This window comes from Saccopteryx bilineata, chromosome 1 (genome assembly GCF_036850765.1).
Source record: "Saccopteryx bilineata isolate mSacBil1 chromosome 1, mSacBil1_pri_phased_curated, whole genome shotgun sequence".
NCBI lineage: Eukaryota > Metazoa > Chordata > Mammalia > Chiroptera > Emballonuridae > Saccopteryx > Saccopteryx bilineata.
Genome location: NC_089490.1, coordinates 311,473,568 through 311,491,002, shown reverse-complemented (window position 1 = coordinate 311,491,002; position 17,435 = coordinate 311,473,568). Strand labels below are relative to the sequence as shown.

General features: G+C 42.8%; 1 protein-coding gene across 4 annotated transcripts in view; it reads right to left on the bottom strand.

Annotated features, from left to right (window-relative positions):
* Nucleotides 1–17,165, bottom strand: part of LOC136315591 (protein O-glucosyltransferase 3) — a 112,342-nt gene extending 95,177 nt beyond the window's left edge. For 3 of the 4 annotated variants that reach the window (XM_066247348.1, XM_066247311.1, XM_066247312.1), the window contains exon 1: nucleotides 16,852–17,165. In XM_066247348.1, coding sequence (XP_066103445.1) covers nucleotides 16,852–16,970 — 119 coding nt within the window. In that variant the 5' untranslated portion in view covers nucleotides 16,971–17,165. The remainder of the gene's footprint in view (nucleotides 1–16,851) is intronic. The other variant, XM_066247320.1, reaches the window with a different exon arrangement.
* Nucleotides 17,166–17,435: the final 270 nt, after the last annotated feature.

The window sequence follows — 17,435 nt, the reverse complement described above, 5'->3', positions numbered from 1 at the left end:
TTACTCATAAACCCTTTAAAGAGTTTTGCCTAGATGGCAGTGGCAGAACCATTAAACAGCTGTGGACAGACATGACCTAATTTATTGGCCTTGCCAGTTGTCTTCACTGGAGCCGGTGCTATAGTACAACCGACAACTAAGAGTGCATTTCGGTGGGCTGCGGGGTGGCATTTGCTGAGAATAGGGGAGACACATGTTTCAGGAGGAAGAGACACCAGCAAGCAGACAGAGAGCAGAGGGGTGGCTAGATCCTCCCTGACACAGCCCCCCCCCCCCACCCCATGAGGAAGGCCATTGTCAGGAACTCCTTGACCAGCTGAGGCCCAGTGCTTTCTTTGTCCTGAGGTGTGAAGCACCAACATACACTGCTTAGGGGACAACTTGCAGCAAGCAGAGCGCTCCGCTGGCCTTCAGTAATTCTGAAGGGAGCTGCGAAGTGCAAGCTCAAGTGCAAATGCAGTAACTCAGCCAGCAGCCCCGACCTACCCTCAAATACATATAGCCCCAAAAGTCATACTTTCTATAGCTAAACAGCACCTGGAAGCAAGGGAGAGAGCCACACAGAGAGTGTACATGGCAGAAATGTTTAAAACAGGCTGTAAAAAGTTCTGCAGTTTAGAAGCCTAAAATGAAAAACAAAACAACTTGTGTTGCCATCTGGGCTCTGATACAATTTAATTTAAAAATGCTGGCTGTTTAAGGGATTTAATTAAAACTCACAGTTTTCTTGGGCCCTGTGGGAGCCTCTGAGGATTCTGTCTGCAGTGCTCAGCCCCAGGGCCAGCCCTGCCTGTGTCCCAGCAGCACCTCCAGGGCTCATGCTGAGGGGCGGAGGGGCAGCAGCCCCACTGACGACAGAGGAACGGAGTCCTGTTGTGAACCTCTGCTGAACAGACAGCACTTGGGTCTCATTTCATCATGAGCTCGTTTGGAGCGACTGTAGGGGTGAGGCTGATGGAGGTCATCGAGGGCCTCACTTTGACGCCCACAATGCTGTTGCAATGATCAGGGCTTACATGTTCTCTAAGTTGCCATTTCATTCCCTCACAAGGAAGGTATTCACTTCCCTTTGAACCTACACATTTCCACCCCTGTCCTTTGGCCCTTGACTGGATCATACCCCCAGTAGAGCCACAGAAGATGCTGCACAGTGTCACAGGGGACAGTTGGAGTCCCATGTTTTAGTCCCACATCAATGCCTGGGTGTTGCTACAGTCTTGAGGCTCTTTGGGAAAGGAGAAAAATAAGGACACTATTTCATCTGGAAAAAATGAGGATAATAGTATCTGCTCTTCCTACCTTAGAAGATATTGGAGGGGATCAAGTGAATGTGGTAGACATATACATATTTAAGTATTGCATATATTTAATATGTCGAGTAATCCTGAATAACCACAGAATCAGCAGAGGGAAGAGATCTAATTCCTCTTTCTTTTGGCCAATTTGGATTGAAACGAAATTGCTTTAGCCTCTCAGAAACTCTCCGGGCTTCCCTGTTGCCCTTCCTTAGCCATTTCCTGTTTCTCACATTGAACAAAACTCAGCAGTCAATGTGAGGCCCTATGACCAGAGTTGGGTTCAAGGAAGTGAGTACACAAGACCAAGGTCTAATCAGCTCATGGATATTACAGCATTTATGTTTATGCATAACCCACACTTAGTGGGTAGTAAAACAAAATAAAAACAATGAAAAGTAAAATGCAATACCTCCAGTTGCCAGACTAAATAGCTCCCGGGGCAGAAGGTCCCTTTGATCCTACCAAGCAATTTTAAAGTGGGAAAGTACTAGAGACATGGTTTATTACATTCATGAGAAGCATAATCCTCTTGATTGTTCTTTGCTAGGACTCCAGGCTTTCCCCTCCCAAACCACAGGGTTTCCTGAGAAACGAACAGTCCCTAAACTCATGGAAAGGTGTGGAGTGTAGGAAAGTTAGGACAGGTGAAGTCAGTGCCCAGTGCCCAAGCAGCCAAGATGGGATCCCTATCTGCACTTTAGAGTCATCTAGGCGGCTTATAAAAAATACTCATGCCCGATCTAATCACAGACCAGTGAAGCCAGAACGTCCAGCGGCACCTGGCATTGGTCACTTTGAGAGTTCCCTAGATAGTTTTCATTTCAGCCAGGGTTGAGAATCTCTGTCTTAGCAGAGTCGTGGGCCAAGACCTGTTATCACAGAAGGCAGAAAGACAGGCCAAATGTTGCTTAGTGCACAAGTGGACACCAAAAGAGGAGAATCAGAGTGAAAGCAAGTGTAACACCCCCTACACCTGGACAGGTGCCTGCCAAGCACTTTATATCACTTCTAGGTAAACCAGATGGCTTGTAGCCCCTGCTCAGAAAATCCAACACTAAGCTTTCCCCAGGCAGTGCTGCAGATTGGACAACTGATTCTTGGGCAGCCCATCCATAGGTTGGCTAAAGATGTGCCAGGTGACCTGGCATGGAGAGCCATGAGCATCAGAATCTGGACTAAATAATGTGGAATGAATCAGCCAGTTTAAGAATGCAAGCAGCACCGTTGCCTGACCAGTGGTGGCGCAGTGAATAGAGCATTGACCTGGGAGGCTGAGGTCTCTGGCTTGACTGCAGGCTTACCAGCTTGAGTGCATGGTCTTCTGCTTCAGTATGGAATCATCAACATGATCCCAAGGTCACTGGCTTGAGCCCAAGGTTGCTGGCTTGAGCAAGGGGTCACTGGCTCAGTTAGAGCTGCCCTTCCACCCCTGTCAAGGTACGTATGAGAAACAATCAATGAACAACTAAAGTGCCACAACTACAAGTCGATGCTTCTCACCTCTCTTTCTTCCTGCCTCTCTCTCTCTCTTTCAGTGGAAAAAAAATAAAAAGAATGCAAGCAGCCCCATGAGAGGGACCCAAAGGCATCCTGGGAGAAGGACGGTGTGGGCTGTGAAATGCAAGCAGAGTGAGTAGCTGGTCCCTAGAGCCATCTTGCTTCCCCAAATTCTTCAAATTCCAGTTTCGGTTCATCTGTAATCTTTCTGTAAAGCCCTCTATGGACGGTGCCCTGGGTGTGACCCTTCCACACCACACAAAACCCTGACTTACCCGAGCACGATGGAGACTACATAGGAGAATATCCAGAGAGGCGGGGAGAAGCAGTAGCACAAAGAAGCAAGAGCAGAACAGAGCAACTCCCAAAAGGTGCAGAAGCAAGAGAGAAACTGTCAAAGAGCACAGAACAGGCATGAACAGTGGCATAGGATAAGGGGAAGGAAAACTTGAGGGACTTTCCTGGCAGGGAAGCAAAACCTTCGCAATATGAGGCAGTGAGAAAATGCAGAATCTAAAGGAGGACCGAAAAGGATGACAGGGATGGGAGAGCAAAGAAGTGGGCAAGAAACTGTCTTCCTCTCACTCTGCTCTGAGTTGCTGGGAGACAACCCACGAGCCACACTGCCCTGGCTCTCACTTCCTGGTCAGCTGCTTCCAGCTGGCTTCAGCCAAGTGCTGTCAGTAGACTGGAGGGTGAACAGAAAGGAACAGTCAGAGTGTTTCTCTCCTCCCCCTATCTCATGTAGAACTTCTTGGCAGTGATTGTCTCTCCCAAGTCTCCAAATCCCCAGACAGGTCCCCTATGGTTCCAGTTTCTCTTGGAGGATCCTAGCCTGTGGCTTGACTAACCCCACCTGCTCACTTTTTCTTTCCAACCCATGGTGTACTAGAACCTGCCTGTACTGACTCACAGAGCAGGCTGTTAAATATTTAGGTACTTTGCAAGCTGGTTGTTAAATGATTGCTAGCTCCAAACCCGCTCATACTACAAATCAAGGCTTTTTCTCCAGGGGAGCCGGTTACCAGCACACCACTGCCAGCCTCTAGGCCTCCTGCTGCTGCCAATCTGTGGTTTACTTATGGTCCCAGTTGGTTTCTCTGCCTCTTTTTATTAACATGCAACTGATTAATTGCACTACATTTTGTGGGGTTATTTTTTTTATTGATTTTAAAAAGAGGAAGAGAGACAGAGAAACATTGATTTGTTGTTCCAATTATTTATGCATTCATTGATTGATGCTTGTATGTGCTCTAATTGGGGATTGAACCTGTAACCTTGGTGTATGGGATCAATTTTCTAACCAACTGAGCTACTTGGCCAGAGCTATATTTGTTTTAAATAAAGAGCAGTTTCTGTTTTCTTAATGGTACCCTGATTGATTGCAGACAACAATCTCCTCAAGAGCTTCACCATTTCCCTTGTACAGTATAAACATTAAAATCACATGTGAGGCATTCCTCTTGCTTGCTTGTTTGTCTAGGAATTTTGTTAACTGCTTATCTTTGTAATTAAGTAACTTTTAAAAGCAAATTAATTATGTTATAAGTTAAAAACTTATACCACTCTAACAAGGTATTATTTTGACTAGCAAAAGAACCAGAACTAAATGACAACCAAGTCACTTGATGGAGATCTCACAATGAATGGTCTACGCTCAACTGGGTTTGCTACCTGGCATAGAAAATGAAAAAGCAAGGAAACTGAAATATGGTCCATTAAGTATGCACACTTATATATGTATAACAATCACTCTTCTCTGTACAAAAAACCTTTTCCTTACAATTTGCTTCTTAGCTTTCATGCAGGTTGATGCTATAGCATTTGCCTTATTAGCTCTTTGTTGGTGTTGCTGTTATTGTTTGGTTGTTCAATGGTCTTTTCTCCAAAAGGAATAATCATGGGCCTTAGCAGCACGTGGAAATAAATGGACAAGGTCCATTTCTTAGGTATTTGGGGAGGGGTATCAATTTATATAATTATCCACACATTATAACGTATCTGTAAACATTATAGATAAAATCTATTATCAGATCAATAAAAAGTAAACATTTTTAAAGAATTTTCAAAACTAGAGGTGAATGTTGGTCTAAGCTCTAGAGAGGAAAATATTCTAATCTTAAAAAACAAAAAGCAAAGGCTAAAACTTGGTACATTTTATTACATAAAAATGGAGGGGGCCTGACCTGTGGTGGCGCAGTGGATAAAGCGTCAACCTGGAAACGCTGAGGTTGCTGGTTCAAAATCCTGGGCTTGCCTGGTCGAGGCACATATGGGAATTGATGCTTCCTGCTCCTCCCCCCTTCTCTCTCTCTCTCTCTCCCCTCTCTATAATGAATAAATAAAATCTAAAAAAAAATGGGGGGTTTGTATTTTCATTTAAATAGAAGTTAAATACTGAAAACTAGAAAATATACTATAAGATATAGACAAATGTCAATTTCCTTCATGTATAAAGAAACATAAATCAATAAGAAAAAAAAATCCCACCCACGCTGAGCCTCTGTCAGCACTGATTGCCTTCTAGGATCCATCCCCTCTAGGTCTCCCCTCCTTTGGGTTTTGTTGTGGGCAACAAAGTACAGAAAGTACAGTAGTCAGTCCCAAGAGATGGATCATGATTGATCAAAGCTTAACATTTGAATCCATTCTTTTATTTCTCAATCCTCTTGCAGTGAAGGGTAGCCTTTTGACCTGGTTTGTATCCTAATATGATATATATATATATATATATATATATATGTATATATATATATATATATATATCTCCCAATCCACAGAACCTCAGAATCCCAATTTACTTGGAGACAAGGTCTTAGAGAGGTAATCAACTTAAAAGGAGGTCATTAGGCTCTAATCCAATATGACCGGTGTCCTTTTATAAACAGGAAATTTTGGACACAGAGACAGACACCCACACAGGGAGAGCATTATTGGAAGACTGGAATTACGCTGCCACAACCAAGGAACTACCAGAGGCTAGGAGAGACGCCTGGAGCAGATTCTTCCCCAGTATCTTCAGAGGGGGCATGGCCATCCGGGACACTGGAGGCCACAGCATTCCTTGCCAGGTTACTGCCCCCCACCTCCAACCCCACCCCCTGCAGCCTTTTCCTTCTTCAAGTGCTCTTAAATACATTATTTGAAAATTGAGACCAAGGCAAATTTGATATAAATATAAAACACCACATTTCTTTGGGAAGTAGGGAGTTTGGTCACTGGAACCCCCATTTCCTCTTTCATTATTAGAAAGTCTAACCCACAGTGGAATGAGGAAGCCAGCTCCTGTGGTATGCTGAGGTGATATTTTAAGTATAGCCTTTGAATAGGGCCATTGGCAATGCCAAAAAGGAAACATTCCTGAGGAGGAGAGGAAGGTGACTCCCTGGCTCTCAAATGTCACAGCCTGTGCAAATAACTAACTGCAAAAAAAACAGGCCTAAATTGCATTAGCAAGGCTCTTAGATAGCTGGTTCTCGGCTTTAAGATCCAAGTATGCTAGCAGGAAGAAAAATATTTCCTGACTAACCTTAACTGAAACTTCTTTGTCTTTCCATGGCTTCTCCAGCTCTTTCTTTTCCTTAATTTGTATTCCCTCACAGAAGTTAAGGTCCATTTGGTTAGGAATTGAGTTCCTACTAGGTGTGTGAGGCTTTCCGTCCCTTAGACAATCCTGGACCATAAGGAACTGAAGATTGATGTACAGAAACCAACTTAGACATGAATACATCAACATTACTAATACACAAAACATTATTAAGAAGAGGGAGGAAATAAATTCAGGTATTTTTTAAAACAAATTATTTAAAAAGTCATCTTTATGAAGGTTTAAAAGGCAAACATTTTGCATTTCTTTATTTTCAAAAGAAATGGTCATCATTTAAAAATATTATTTCATGGTTAATGGAAATAGCAAGAGTTTTAAACTACAAAGAGGTCAGTGTTTGTTCTGTGACAAGCTAGCTGGGCCAAGGGAGTATAATCATTTCAACTTCTTTGTACTTCATTGTTGGAGGCAGAACCGCACAGGGGTTAAGTGCAGATGAAGTTCACAAATCCAGTACTTCCTAGCAGTACTGTCTCAATCAAGTTACTTATCTGCTGCAAACTTCCTCTGTACAATGGAGATTTCCTTTTTAAAAACTCCCTTAACTCATTAGGTTGTTGTGAGTTAAATGAGATAATACACATGAAGAGTTTAGCACAGAGCAAGTGCTCAACAAGTTCCTGCTATTATGACTGTTATTTTTATTAGCTTTTGACCAAATAAATAATATGTTTATCAGGTTACAATAAGGACAAAAAAAAGTACAAGAAAAAAAAAAACAACCCTAAAAGAAAACAGATTAGGATGAGGATAAAAACAAGAAGAGAAAAACTAGAAGAGTTATAACCAGAGGTAGATTTAACCGTGGGCACACCAGGTGCGAGCCCTGGGTCCCAACTTCTGAAGGAGCCGGGACAACACCAACTTTACACTTTTTTCTAATGACACCATATTTAGTTTCATATGTGCAATTTTAATATTAATAGTACATAATATTTTTTGTTTATTTAAAAATATGGTTAACATGTATTTTTATTTTCCCTGTCTCTCTCTCTCTCTTTTTTTTAAGGGGCCTGTAGGGCCAGAGGCCACTGCCATGGCCATTCACATGCAGGTTCTCATTGGATTTGGGCAGACAGTAAAGGAACAGTGGAGCTAATAAATTATGGGCCTTTCCTTTATTAAAGTGTTGCACTGGCCGAGGAGCAAACACAGAGCTCCCAAAGCCCTGACACATTCTCCGGTTCCACAACCAGGAGAATATTCTCTGGTTCCTTCCAGAATCAAAGGCCCCCTAACAAGCCTCAGTAGGGCTCCCAAAGCCCCTCAGCTCTGGTTCCCCATCTGCCCACCTTCTCTTCTCTGCAAAAACTGGCTTCTTCAGCACTCTGCATTCTCTCTGCTCACACTCTGCAAATATAGCTTCGCTTTGCTGCTTCTCTTTGCCTCTTCTCCTGCTTTCTCTTTTCAAAACTTTCTGGCTGAAAACCCCTCCTCCAGCAAACATTACTAAAACAATGGCCCTTCCCAAGCAGGAAATTTGCAATTTCACAGATGACATATACCTGGCGCTGCCCAGCTCCCAATGCAAACTATAAGCAAGCAAACATAAAAATTATATTTTACAAACTTATTTGACCAACAGGACCCAATATTTTCTTCTGCGCCCAGGGCCTCAACCTACCTTAATCTGCCTCGGGTTATAACATCACAAAGCCTAAAAAGTACTATCTCCTCAACATTGGGACATAGAACTGTATGTAATATTATAGTAGTTCCCTGTGTATTGCCCATGGAGACCAACCCACAGGAGTGAGTAGACAGGAGAATGTGTCTGAGAGAAAGATCTCCTCTTGGTTTAAAGGAACTGACTACATTGGCTATTAATAAAAAGTGCAGACACTTCAGAGACCCATGGTGTTAATCTCATACCCTGTTATATTATTAGAACTCTCAGGCCTCTGTGGTACTCCTGTGACTTTCAGGCAGTTCTCAGGTCCTTTCCCCAAGCCACATAGGGCTACTTGAGGACAAGCTACATTTATACGAACATCTTCATCTTGTAGGATTTACCATCACCCAAAAACTTTCATAGACTGAAGCCATCTGGGGCAGAATCCATTTTTTATTTGCTGCTGTTATCCTCAGGGTCAACACAGTGTCTAGCATGGATGTTTCCTGAAAGTCTATCTCTTATCCAGAGGCAGATTTCACAGGCTGAGAAAAGAGGGAGCAGGCAGAAAATTTAGAAGAGACAGAAGACTCACGTATCTGGCTTTTAATCTCTGCAGAATGTGGTAGCTTCCACCAGCTACCAACCACTACAACCTTCAGTCCCTCTGAGGACTGAGCCCTAGCTCAAGGACGCTAATGTTGTTGTAAAGTATTGTACTTTAATCTGCAGGTTACATAGAGACAACAAGTCCAGATGAGTTTTTGAGGAGTTTATTAATTAGCCGGCTAGCTACACGGGGCACAATCCCACATCATGTAGAAAGTCCCTACCATTCTGTGGCTGAGTTTATAGACCAAATCACATACCGGTTGGGGTGGGTAAGGAGGGGCTTATGATCCCTTTGTCTAGACTCTAGAGCAGTGGTAGTCAACCTGGTCCCTACCACCCACTAGTGGGCGCTCCAGCTTTCATGGTGGGTGGTAGCGGAACCACCAAAGTATAAATAAAAAGATAGATTTAATTACAGTAAGTTGTTTTATAAAGATTTATTCTGCCAAATTTAGCAAAAATCCGACACAAAGTACTTGATAAGTAATTATTATTATATGCTTTAACTTGCTGTAACTCTGCTTTATAAATTTTATGAAGTAAAGTTACTTCCCTACTTTATAAATCACCATTACTGTGGAACCAGTGGGTGGTTAGAAAATTTTACTACTAACAGAGATACAAAAGTGGGCAGTAGGTATAAAAAGGTTGACTATCCCTAGTCTAGAGGTATACCTTACTTACTCTCATGACTTTAGGATGGGAGGATGAGTCAGAGTGTAAGAATTCTTAATTAAGGTACATAAACATTCTTTTCTAAAGGCTTTTAAGAAAAGAGAAGTGGAGGGATTCTCAGATAAGTTCCATCTTCCTTGCTCTGTAGTTAAACTATGACTTATCTGAATCAGTTGCCCTACATACAGCCAGGAAGCTCCTGCATTCTTCTCTCTCCTTTCTCCACAGAAAGGAGGGGGTAAGAGGCCTGATTTCTCCTCTTTAAAATGGTGTTGCTAACACTAAGTTTTACTGTTCCTTGGCACCTTATCACAGTGTAAATCATTTGCTAACAATTAAGTTCTATAAAACCCTCCGGGACTGTAATTTTGCCACTGAGCAAAGATAGTCCAAATCTAGACATGCCATTTTTCAACTTGATTACACCAGGCTCTGTAACATTTTAGGCTTAAATATTTTTTATTTATTGATATCTCTTCTGTGAACTGACTAGTTGATATGATCTCTTGGTACTTTCGATTTCAGTTACATTTATGAGATGAGGGTGTGTGGTGCGGAGTGGAATTGGGGGAGAGGTGATAGGTAAATAGTTGTGTTTTCCTAAGACTTGCAAAAAGTAAGACATTTTTCAGAATCAATAAATTGTGATTCAAATTCTCAGCCATTTTTATTCACTGTGGTTAGAACCACACATTGTGCAAAGCTTGAGAAGTCATGGCCAAGTGAGTAATTACAGAAAAAAAAAGCCTTTCCACAGTCCAACAAGAAGTGGAACTGTCTGATTGGATTTTAAGTGGCAATTCCTACCTCTTCAACCGACTCTGAGCATATTGCGTTCTTTTTTAAAAAAGATTTTATTTATTGATTTTAGAGAAATGAGAGAGAGCAAGAGAGAGAGAGCGAGAGAGGAGGGAGGAGCATGAAGCATCAGTTTGTAGTTGCTTCCTGTATGTGCCTTGACAGGGCAAGCACGGGGTTTCAAACTGGCGACCTCAGTGTTCTAGGGTGTAATGCCGGTGGCCGAGGCCAGGCAGGTCCACATCGGATTCAGGCAGGCGGTAGAGAAATTGTGGAGCCAGCAAGCATTGGGTCATTCTGTTTAATAGAGTCTCACAACAGCAGACAAGCACACAGGCAGAAAAAAACTGCTTCTCCGGCAAACAAACAGCAAAAGGGCCCCTCAGAATGGCATGCAGGCAATCCACAATCCCCTGAGCACAAGCACCCATAGCCTTAAATAGGCCATACACATGTGGTGCTGCTATGCACCTATGCACCAATCAGGCAAAGGGCTTGTAGCCGGTAACCAGTGAGCAAGCCTAACACTCTGCCCCACACAGGTTGATATTTTATCCACTGTGCCACCCCAGGTCAGATGAAAATATATATTTCTATAGCATGAATCTTACACAACAGAATAAGGTAAATGTAACAGGGATTGTATAGGGGTCCTCAGGTTATGACAGTCTCGACATAGGACTTTTTGAGTTTATGATGCTCACTCCCATAAAAACTTTTAAAAATTGAGACACAAGTGTTTTGGCTTATGCCCTTAGCATCGTACTTACGAACTATGTGGGCAAACTATATATATAGTTTGGTTGTGCGCAGCTGAAGAATACGCAGTAACATGGCATATGAGTGAGGGAGTTGGCATCTCCCAGTATGCTTATCTACGCCATTTTGGATTAAAAGTACAAATGTTCCATTTGTGTTGCTTTGTTTGGTGACTTTTTGGCCTCTATCACGGCTCCTAAAAGAAAGTCAGAGTCTTCAGATGGTAGTGCTTTGAAGAAGAGGAAAGCTATCGTGATGGATGTCACAGAGCTACTGGCATCACATGGAGAGGAGCTGTCTGCCGAGGATCTCATCCAGCTGGAGAAGCAGCTGATTGAAGAGGAAGAGAGAGAAACCCCAGAACCCAAGAGATTTACTACCAATGGTTTGGTAGAGGTTTTTCTATGGTAGAGGATGGGTTGGCAAAATTTCAGGCTGAGGACCCCAGCGATGACAGATTCAGTAAGGTCTACAGAGCTGTTATGGATGCCTTGCAATGCTATAGGCAGATTTAGGAAGAGAAGAAGTCAACCTTCCAGACTAGCCTAGAACAATTCTTTAAGAAGGTAGAGAGGCCTGCAACAGAGCCTGTACCCTCTACATCAGCTGCTTTTCAAGAGGAAACACCTGTAGTGCAGGTAGAATCATCTCCAGCGTCTCCTGCATGTTCCTTAGGCAAGCCTGATTCACCTGACCCAGTATCTCCAGCACCTTCTGCAGGTTTTCCTACCCTCCAGTTTCCTCTTCCCAATAGGTCACTCTCTCCCACCTTACAATGCCCCTTCCAGTGTGCAAACCATCTACAAGAATAAAGGTAAGGAATTTTTTTACACTCATTTTTGTCTTTTTATTTCTGTGACTACTGTACATTATACAGTACAGTATATTTATGTCCTTTTCCTTTTTCTGTGGCTTAGTTGTGTTTTTATGTTCTAGATTAAGAATTTCCAACTGTGTTAGGATAGGGAAGTGACTTAGGCTAAGGTGTGTTTCAACTTACACCAAAATCCAGGTTATGTCACTGTCGTAGGAACGAAACTGTGTCGTAAACTGAGAACCCCTTGTAGCGCATTACAGTATTCATAGGAAGGAGAAATCTTGTTTGGTTGGGCAGAGGATGTTTGAGGTATAGAGGAAGACAAAACAGAATTAGAAGTGGGGAGAGAAGCTTGGGACTGCAGAAGCCTCTGATTTCAGCCAAAGCTGGTCAATAATTCCTTAAAGTTTTTATTAGAGGCCTGTTACATGCAAGCTCCTTGCCCATCTCTAGTGTCCTCCATCCTCTACTATAAAATCTTATGCCCTTTCCTTCATCTGCCTTCCCAGAGCCTCCTAAGGCAGCATGTGTCCAGCATTAATTCCTGCCTGGCCTGCCTGACTTTCCATCTTGGCAGTGTTGGGCTGGAGCGTAGGACACAGGCTCTCACTGCTGTCAGGGCAAGTCCATGCCATTTTTAAACATTTACTGAATGTCCGCCACGTGCCGGGAGCTGCTTCAGGCCCTAGAGATCCATCGAAAGGATAAGCACAGATTTTTGTCCATTTTCTTCTGGTTGCTGTGCACATGCACAGACGTCCTGAAGAAAGTGCAATAGTAACATAGGCACTGTTTTGTGTTCCGCTTTTTCACAGAACAATGTCGCATTTGCATTTTCCAGAGTTATATCCATGATAAGTTTGAAGTGCCTATGCAACCAAGGTGGTCAGAAATATAGAACTAAAATATCACACTGGGATAATTGTCCTTTGTGAAGACTGTGCTCTGTATTTATATATGAAATTTCCCACTATTTTGCTATTATAGGTAATACTGCAATAAACATCTGAGTCGTTTTTCTTCTACTAATTTCCTCAAGAAAAAGTATGGTAAAAATATAGTCTTTGAAGCCAGATAGATTTGAAGCCAGATAGATTTAGGTTCTAATTCTAGCTCGGCCATTTATAAACTGTGTGACCTTGGGCAAGTTCCCTAACCTTGCTATATTTCAGTTTCTCTTGTATACAAAGTCACTAATAATATTCACTTCAGGGGATCAGAGTGAGGATTATTCAGTGCTGATGAGTAAAATAGCTTTGAGATAGATCTGGGTTTAAATTCTGGCTCTGCCATTTAACTTGGACAAGATACTCAATCTTTGTAAGTTGTTTCCTTCTCTGTGAAATGAAAATTAAAGTGTGAACCTAATGAGGTTATTGGGAGGATTAGTTAAATATATACATGTTTACTACAGTGCCTAGAATACAGTAAGGAACCAATAAATACTACTATTATTATCATAGTAATTGCTATTATTATATAAGAAGGCAGCAATTAATAAATGTTGGTGTGGCCATCTTCTCTACCTCAACCTCTTACTAATGAAAAATATCCAAGAATTGAATGAATGGGCCAAAGGTAAGGTATTCTGAATAGTGCCATATGGTTCACCAAGAGGACTGTAGTCAATTTATAATGCTACCAACAATATGCTGAATCTATTCATTTCACTCCAACTTTACAATAATTTTTTATGTTACTTTTATTTTTTATTTTTTTATTTTTTTTATTTTTATTTTTTTTCGTATTTTTCTGAAGCTGGAAATGGGGAGAAACAGTCAGACAGACTCCCGCATGCACCCAACCAGGATCCACCAGGCACGCCCACCAGGGGGCGATGCTCTGCCCCTCTGGGGCGTTGCTCTGCTGCGACCAGAGCCACTCTAGCGCCTGGGGCAGAGGCCAAGGAGCCATCCCCAGCGCCCGGGCCATCTTTGCTCCAATGGAGCCTTGGCTGCGAGAGGGGAAGAGAGAGACAGAGAGGAAGGAGGAGGGGGGGGCGGTGGAGAAGCAAATGGGCGCTTCTCCTATGTGCCCTGGCCGGGAATCGAACCTGGGTCCCCCGCACGCCAGGCCGACGCTCTACTGCTGAGCCAACTGGCCAGGGCCTTATGTTACTTTTAAAGGTACAAAATAGTATCTTAAAGTTATTTCAAATTTTCATTTCTTTATTACTGTGAGGGTGAATATTTTCCTGTATGTTTTGTTTACTGTTTCGATATCTTGTAGCATAAATGATTTGTTTCTGTCTTTTGCCTATCAGGTTGAATCTTGGTGGTTTCTTAAAAATTTGAATAAGCTTTATATATTAGAAACATTATAATATTTAATGCAAATACTTTCCTAGTAAGCTGGAGCCAGATGAGGTTCTGATACCAATGAGGGAAGACCAGGGGAAAGTTCTGTGTGTTCAGGAGCATTTCTATGAATGGGATTGTGGTCTCCTGCATGGTAAACACAACTATTCTCACATCTTTAACATCCATTTCTGGAAATCTGTGGCTCCATGTGACACTGTAGTTTTATTTTTCTAGCTATAAAATATTTCTTCTTGATCATCGTGTAGATTCCTCAAGCCTAACATAGATATAACTGAACTCATCAGTTGTCCCCCAACCAGTAAACTTTCCAAACCTCCCCATTTGATCCCTTATTGTTTTAACCAAGATGTCCTAAGACTGTTTCTCAATATAGTAAAAAGGCCTCCCAGAGTCTCAAATAATACTCCTGAATTATAAGTCATGTGTTCTGACTTTTGATTTGGAAAATATGATGATCATACATATCAAGAAAATAAGAGGAGGTAGCCAAGTTGACATGTTATCTCAGGCCTTTCTGCATGCCAGTACCTGCTATTAAAACCAGAGCATGTGAGGTGGCTAGCAGAACGATCCCATGGAGACTGCTCTCCGGCGACAGGTATTTGATAATGGGATCTAGGAATTAACCAGGGAAAAGAATGTACTTTGAAATAATTGCCCTGAGCATCTGGCCCAAGTGTCTCCTTTTCTTAAATTATTTTTATATTTAAATGGTGACACTTTTAAAATTTGGGGGGAGTAATTATTTTTAATATTTTAATAGTTAGCAGTATTGATTTTGTCTTAGCATTATGGCTTTCTCTACGGATGTTCCAGTTAGGATATGAGAGTCATGAAATGAGGAAATGTGTTTTAGCCTCCTGCTAAAGCCTAGCCCATGACCTCTGCCACCTCCATGTAGTTCCAGTTCCCACTAAAGTCAGCTGACATAGGCATCAAAACCTGCTATAGAGGAAACACAAGGCAAGCATCCCTAGACACAGGCAACAATATGGTGATTACCAGAGGGAAAGAGGGATGGGGTTCTAGAGACAGAACAGGGTAAAGGGGGGCATAAATGGTGATGGAAGGAGACTTGGGTTGGGGTAGTAAACACACAAGACAATATACAGATGATATATTGTAGAATTGTACATCTGAAACCCCTATTATTTCATTAACCAATGTTACCTAATAAATTCGTAAAGAAATTCAAAATTCCTTGGAATAAAAATTAAAATAAATAATATTATTATTTCTAAGACTATATAGTTCATGAGAAGCCATGTTGAAACAGATGTTTCCCTCTCTCCTGACAGTTTCTAATTGTCCCCTTAATTTTCTCAAATATATACTATTATATATACCAGATGATTTAAGAAGCCCCATCTTCTGCAGAGACAAGAAACACTTCTAAGAACACACACTGTGAGCAACCAATCCTTTTGGAATATGTGCTGAACACAAACTGCATGCAGTTCTTAAGTTGTTTTCAAGGTTGGGTGTGCCTGTGCATAGTGCATGTATATATGTGTGGGTACATGCACATGGGTGTGTGCGAGTGTCAACAAATTGTGTTCATAAGGGCACACTTTTACAGTGTTTGAGTAAATGATGGGATGTATTTTTCTAAAGGTAGGGTATGATGGTGTGAAATATACATTCTCAAACCTCAGATAGTCATTTCTCCCCACAACAACCAGATCTTGTGGAGAAGAGAGAAGACAGGGCTTTAGGCCTACTGTATCCTAATTGCTTTTACAGAAACTGACTAGGTTTCCCTAGGTGAAGAGTATCTTTGGAGGCTTTTTATTGGGGGTTGGGGGATGGACAGTGAGATAATTAGGAAGAGGGGGAAACCTTGAACTCTCATCACCACCAACAACTACACAAAAAAATCATGAATCGAGTAGCTCTCTAAATACCAATCCATGCCACATTTCTTTTGCTCTGAGAGCGATGCTCTGAATTCCTTTCCACATTCAGCTGGAGAAGGCTTTGAGTGGTCTATTCCAGAAAATGGGTGAGAAAGTTCCTTTCATTCATTCCAGAATTTAACCCACATTTCCCCAGCAGAAAAACTGGTTAATTTACATCCCAGGTACTAATGAAAATGATTTCATTCCGCGATAACTAATCCCTGACCTACAACACTGCATAGTAAGAAAATTCCGCAGCAGCTTCCCCACAGGACCACCAGCAAGGAGACCCCCAGCGGTTCTTGTCAACCCGCGCGTCCCAGTCCCAGTCCTGTTCACTTTGGCCAGTTACTGGAGCTTCAGCCTTTGGGGTGGGGACCAGTGAAAGGCCAGCTCTACCCAGCCTTGCTGACTGACCCCGTGGGGTGGAGAAAGGTGTCTCTGGGATAGAGAGAGGGTGTACAACCTGAAGGAGCTGTGTGAAGCACGTGGGTGTGCACGGGCCAGGATTCCCCTCCACGTAGCGCCCTCGTCCCATTTCCCCGATTTGCCTGGCCCACGCCGGTCCATGGATCCGGAGGTGAACAAGTAGCCAGGGAAAGCAGCGCCGCCAGGCACCCAGCCTAGACCTCCGCGGCGGATCCCACCCAGGACACATGAGGCAGCTGCGCGGGACCCACTCTGAGGAAAACGCACCAGCATGGCGAGGGCAGGTATGCTCCGCACCCTGCTGGACCCGAGACTCGCAAGCTGTTTGTGGACAGAGCACCAACCAGGCACTCCAACGTCCTGAAGGGAAAAACTCATCGCTGCTTTCCCTCGGCCAGGTGCGCCCCGGACGGATGCTGCGCATCCAGGGACCCGGACAGGTGACCCTAGAAAGCTCCGCGCTTCCCCGCCCGCCCAGGCCAGTGCTGGATGCAGGCTCAGGGAAAAGAGAAAGAATTTGCTTTGTACCTGATCCTGTCCTTCTCTGCCCGCTGTAGTTCTTCGTTTCTTTCCAGGACCTCAAGGATCTTCCTGGCTTCTTCGTCATTTAGGAAACTGAAATCAAACCCCTGAGGAACTTTCGTCATTTTCTCTGTGTTGTGAGTTACATCTAAGCTCCTTGGCGCCTCCTGTTACGATGACATTTTTCAAGATATAGAAGACTTGCTCTCATAGCCAATAATAAATCTGTCCTTTAGAAAATCTAAAACCACAAATTTAGGAAACAGCCCACACCTACGGGGCTCATTTTAACACCACCTTCGTGTCAAGTTCCTCTCAATTTACCTAACCGAGATACAAAATGAACGGCTAAAGAGACAGAAGGAGCCAATCCCATTCCAAAGGGGCGGGCCTTTTCTCGTTCCCTCCTTTTTCCCCTCCCCCCACCCCCTAACGTGTTTGTTAAACCAACAATTATTCTTAATTCTGTTCTTAAATGAGGCCGAGGCTTAAGTGCTGGCTTCAAAGTGTTAGTTTTGGCTGTTGCTATTTGCTTTCAGAACTTGAACTTGACTAATAGGAGTGCAAAGGAAAGAGGTTCACGACTAATC